This window comes from Culex quinquefasciatus, chromosome 1, assembly GCF_015732765.1.
Source record: "Culex quinquefasciatus strain JHB chromosome 1, VPISU_Cqui_1.0_pri_paternal, whole genome shotgun sequence".
NCBI classification, from domain to species: Eukaryota; Metazoa; Arthropoda; class Insecta; order Diptera; family Culicidae; genus Culex; species Culex quinquefasciatus.
Genome location: NC_051861.1, coordinates 61,711,116 through 61,715,258, shown reverse-complemented (window position 1 = coordinate 61,715,258; position 4,143 = coordinate 61,711,116). Strand labels below are relative to the sequence as shown.

The window sequence follows — 4,143 nt, the reverse complement described above, 5'->3', positions numbered from 1 at the left end:
AATTTTGGATCCCTCACTTTTCCAGAAAATACCTTAAATTTAGGTATTTATACCTAGATATAAGGAATAACCATGGTCCGCCATCTTGGATTATACCTAAATATAAGTAATTGTGGTCCCCTCACTTTTCCAGAAAATACCTCAAATTTAGGTATTTATGCCTAGAAATCAGGAATAATTGTGGTCCGCCATCTTGGATTCTACCTAAATATTAGTTATTTTGGATCCCAAACTTTTCCAGAAAATACCTAAAATTAAGGTATTTTGGTTCTACAATTATACCTAAAATATAGGAATTCTCGTACTAAAACGCTATTAGTAATTTTATTACTAATAGCCGATTAGTAATAAAATAACTTATTGCAGTCAGGTTCGATTATACCTAAAAATTAGGAATTTATACCTAATGTCCGTTTTGCGTGTATGATATGATATATACACGCTTACTGGGGGAACTCAATTTTTAAGTTCGTTCAAGCAAAATGAAGTTCGGTTCAGCGATGTCAATTTTTAAGATGGGTTTGTTTTGATTTTATTTCGCAAATTTGAGATCACTGAACCGAACTTCATTTTGCTCGGTGACTTTGCAGAAATTTAAAAAGTGACAGTTCTGGGGACTTAGCGTTTTCAAAGTGGGTGTTCTGGTAAGTTTGTAAAAATGAATCTTTTATTTAAAATATCTCTTAATTTTTATGTTTTACAGCATCATGCATGGCGCACCGAGTTGGTTAACACTCGAGAGGAACCGGAAGCTAACAAGCAATAAAAGTTGTTTTTACGGGGCGTTGCCATCCAAGAGTAAAATCAACAAATATTTCCGGAATTTTTCGCAGTTTTACCATCTCTTTATATTTTTATTTCTCCATATTCAGCTCTCGTCGATGGCCCTCCTGGAAGACGACCGTCCCGCCCGTCCCGTCTGTTTGTAATCGAGCCGGATTGTGATTGAGAGGGGGTAATCTTGCCCAACCATGAATCCGAATCTGCTTCCGCCATCCACCCGTGTTGTCCTCCGGGCGTGTTGTCATCCGGGCCGACTTTACGCTGTACAAGGAATTTATGCCCCAGCGTCGGGATCTGCTGCTGGTTCCGGAACAAGGCAAGTGCGACGCCGACGCGGCCCGCTTCGAAACACTGGCAACCGGCTCTATCTGGACGGGAAGTATGGGGAAGCTTTGGTATGGTGCTTCGCGGAGAAGGAGACGAACCGGCTGGCCACGGGATACGGGAATCGGTAGGCGTGTGTGGTTTGATTGAGGTTAGGTTTTGATGTATGTTTTTGAATTTGAAGGTCGGTGGTTTACTTCGAGCAGGGCGAGTACGCGTTTGCACTGTACAACATCGATCTGGCCAAGAAGCATGATTATCCCGAAAAGTTGATGCCGAAGCTGCGGGTCATGGAGTTGAACTGCAAGCATCAGATTGCTGCTGGCCGTTCGAAGGACACGGTTCCAAGTCCGCGGATGGACATTAATGTGGACTGTTGAAGAGGATCCGTTCAGCCGAGCGAAATCGCTGACGTTCCCGACTAGCAAGCCAAAATAACTTCAAAGTGGTTGTGTGCGTTTGAACTAAGATGCCATATTTTATTCGAGTAGTTTACATAATTAAGTTTCTCCTGCCAAGCTCTTTCCCTGCTTTCTTACGCTAACGTATAAAACATGCCTTCCTACTCACTCACAGATGGGCCCATCCTTGCGCTACCCAGACCTCGCTCACTTTTGCCACTCCGGTGCCTGTCCATGCCATGTTCACACCCGCTCTGGTGTTCGAGTAGCGCGTTCTCACGCCCGCGTGACACCGCGCCGTTCGCCCAGCGTTCGCGCACTGCGTCTTCACGCCTCCGCGACGCGTTGTCCGATCGCCTCCGTTCGCGCACTGCGTTTCTACGCTTCGCGACGCGTGCACCGATCGCTTCACCTCAGCGCGCCGCTTTTCCCACGCCGCGCGCACCCCGTTTTCCTCGCGTTCGCGTGCTGCGCCTCAACCCGCGATGCGCACGTGCTGCCCTCCTACTACTGCGTCTCGTTTGCAATCTTCGCTCCGGGGTCCTCGCAAAGCGTACAGCGACTTTCACTTCTCACCGACGGCCACTAATCGACCAGGACGTTCGCGGCTCGCACCGTGCTCCGTCGTCCGCTTCTACGCACCAAAAACGGTATACAAAACGCCCCCGTTGGGTTCGGGGGCGTTCTTTTCAGTTTCAGGTCCTCCGATGTTATGCGGCGTGCTTCGAGCACCGTTTATACTGCGACTTGCTTCCTTGTCTGCGTGACCTTGACAACGAGTCTCGCCACGGTCGCGCGCGCATGTGTGTGGTGACCTTCACCTTCTTGTGGTTTTTGGCGTGCAATACGTCCCCTCCTGCCGCCTCACACTCTCGAGTTCTGCCTTGCGCGTCCGCTTTAGGTTGGGGCGTCCTTGCTATGGCACTGGCGTATCTCCGTTTGCGCCGGGATTCTAACACTCGCGTCGGGCCTCTGATGCAGCTGGCGGCGTACAGAATGTTGTCCTCGGCGTCACGAGTTTGGTGAAGTTGGCGTACCACTCTTGGAACGATCACTGGACGGATTATCGATCGGTGTTTTGGTCGGGTTTTGCGGCGTACTCCGTCGTTCGTCCGGTTTCGTGCCCTTTACCGGCGCCGAGAGATTTTTCCGGCTGTGCGAGCTGCTGGTGCTGGCGAGACGCGATCGAGCGAGGCTCCGCCTTCGATGAGTGTATGCAGGCGACTGTTCGATCGCATGGCGTGGCATGATCGTGCTGGATGAATTTCCCTTTTTGTGTATTTGTCGGGAATATTGGCAAGCGTGCAGCCGACTGCAGGGAAATTTCTGGCTGTTCGAGCATTTTCAAGCGAGTCTAGGGTATCTCACTTATGCGTAGCTAAACTAGTGTAACATGGACTTTACAAATCACGGTGAACATAGGCAAAAACTACATTTTAGGCACAAAAATATCGCACACGCAACACATCCCCACCACAAGATGAGAGTTTTTTGTGGGCCACGAAAGACAGCCCACAAAAAACTCCAAAACTCTCTTCTTTCGCGAAGCTGCAGAGACTGAGCAGATCTTGGATGCGGGTTGAGAAGACCTCAAGTTTAATCCAAACCCCAAAACAAACTGATGGCCGTGAGCCTATAGCTCACCAGATCAAATCTCCACGAAACACAAACTAAACAAACAATACGGCAGCGAATTCTGCCAAACAAGTTGATCTGAGCACCACCCTAGGTGGCAGAAGGTCTCTGCGCTCGCTCTCTCTCTCTCTCTCTCTCTGTCCTCTGCCGTTTTATCTTGTGGTGATACAAACTTTGATCTTATCTAGATACTTAACAACTAGAGATCATACGGTAAACATGCATAACTAATACAAATTTACACAAAAAAATGGCTTGCATTATTTTTGGCATACCTGGGCTAGAAGGCATTTCCTCCTTCAGATCGCTATGAGTCCAGATGAGGGATTTAGACCGCGCCCCCAGTTCGCGTTGCTTTTGGTTTTTTGGGCAGGTGTTGTCATAGCGATCCCCAATTGCTTGAATCTTGGATATCTACGTCGTACCCACCCAACCCCGTTACAGTACTTTGGACCTGACCGAGCACTTGCATGTCCGCGTCAGACACCCGTCCAAGTCTAAGAAGGTTTGTTCCGATTGCTCGTGTTTGTTTTCGTGCTGTTCTATCTCGCTAGTAGCTGGTGTTGCTCATATCTTGCTTTCGTCGTAGTTCAGGTCTGGCCTTTCGGCAGCGATGCGCCCGCGAAGTGTTTCGCGTTGGTTTCGTCCTCCGCGAGCTGTTATGCCGTTCATCTAACCGCAGTTTGTCCCGCTCTGCAAACGGTTTTCCACAGCGTGGGCTTTGATTAAGTCGTTTGTTTTCATAGCTTAATGTACCCGATGGATATCTCCCGACCCTCCCGGTTCTGATGAAAGGCTTGCGTGGTTCCCCTTCTGGGGCTTGTTCTTGCATGCAGTGCCTGCGTTCTGACGTGCCGCAGTGTGACTGGTCCTGTTTTCGGTTTTGCTGCTGTCGAGTCGCCTGCTCCGAGTTGATCAGGCTCGTCTTTCTGCTTCTTGGCAAACTCCAACTGCTTGTACCCGGTACTGTAGTCCATCTGCTTACTGCTTGCTCCGCCGC

At 49.1% G+C, this 4,143-nt stretch overlaps 1 protein-coding gene across 1 annotated transcript; it reads left to right on the top strand.

Annotated features, from left to right (window-relative positions):
* The first annotated feature begins 950 nt into the window (after positions 1-950).
* Positions 951-1,487, top strand: LOC119769908 (SET and MYND domain-containing protein 4-like). The gene is made up of 2 exons (XM_038263733.1): positions 951-1,234; positions 1,292-1,487. The coding sequence occupies exons 1-2, from the start codon at positions 972-974 to the stop codon at positions 1,485-1,487; spliced, it is 459 nt and encodes a 152-aa protein (XP_038119661.1). The 5' UTR covers positions 951-971.
* The last annotated feature ends 2,656 nt before the right edge of the window (positions 1,488-4,143 follow it).

Bases quoted from the DNA above. Each gene is read 5' to 3' on its own strand.
- LOC119769908 (XM_038263733.1), top strand. From the start codon at position 972: ATGAATCCGAATCTGCTTCCGCCATCCACCCGTGTTGTCCTCCGGGCG. The intron at 1,235-1,291 runs GTAGGCGTGTGT...TTGAATTTGAAG, and splicing joins GCCACGGGATACGGGAATCG to GTCGGTGGTTTACTTCGAGC.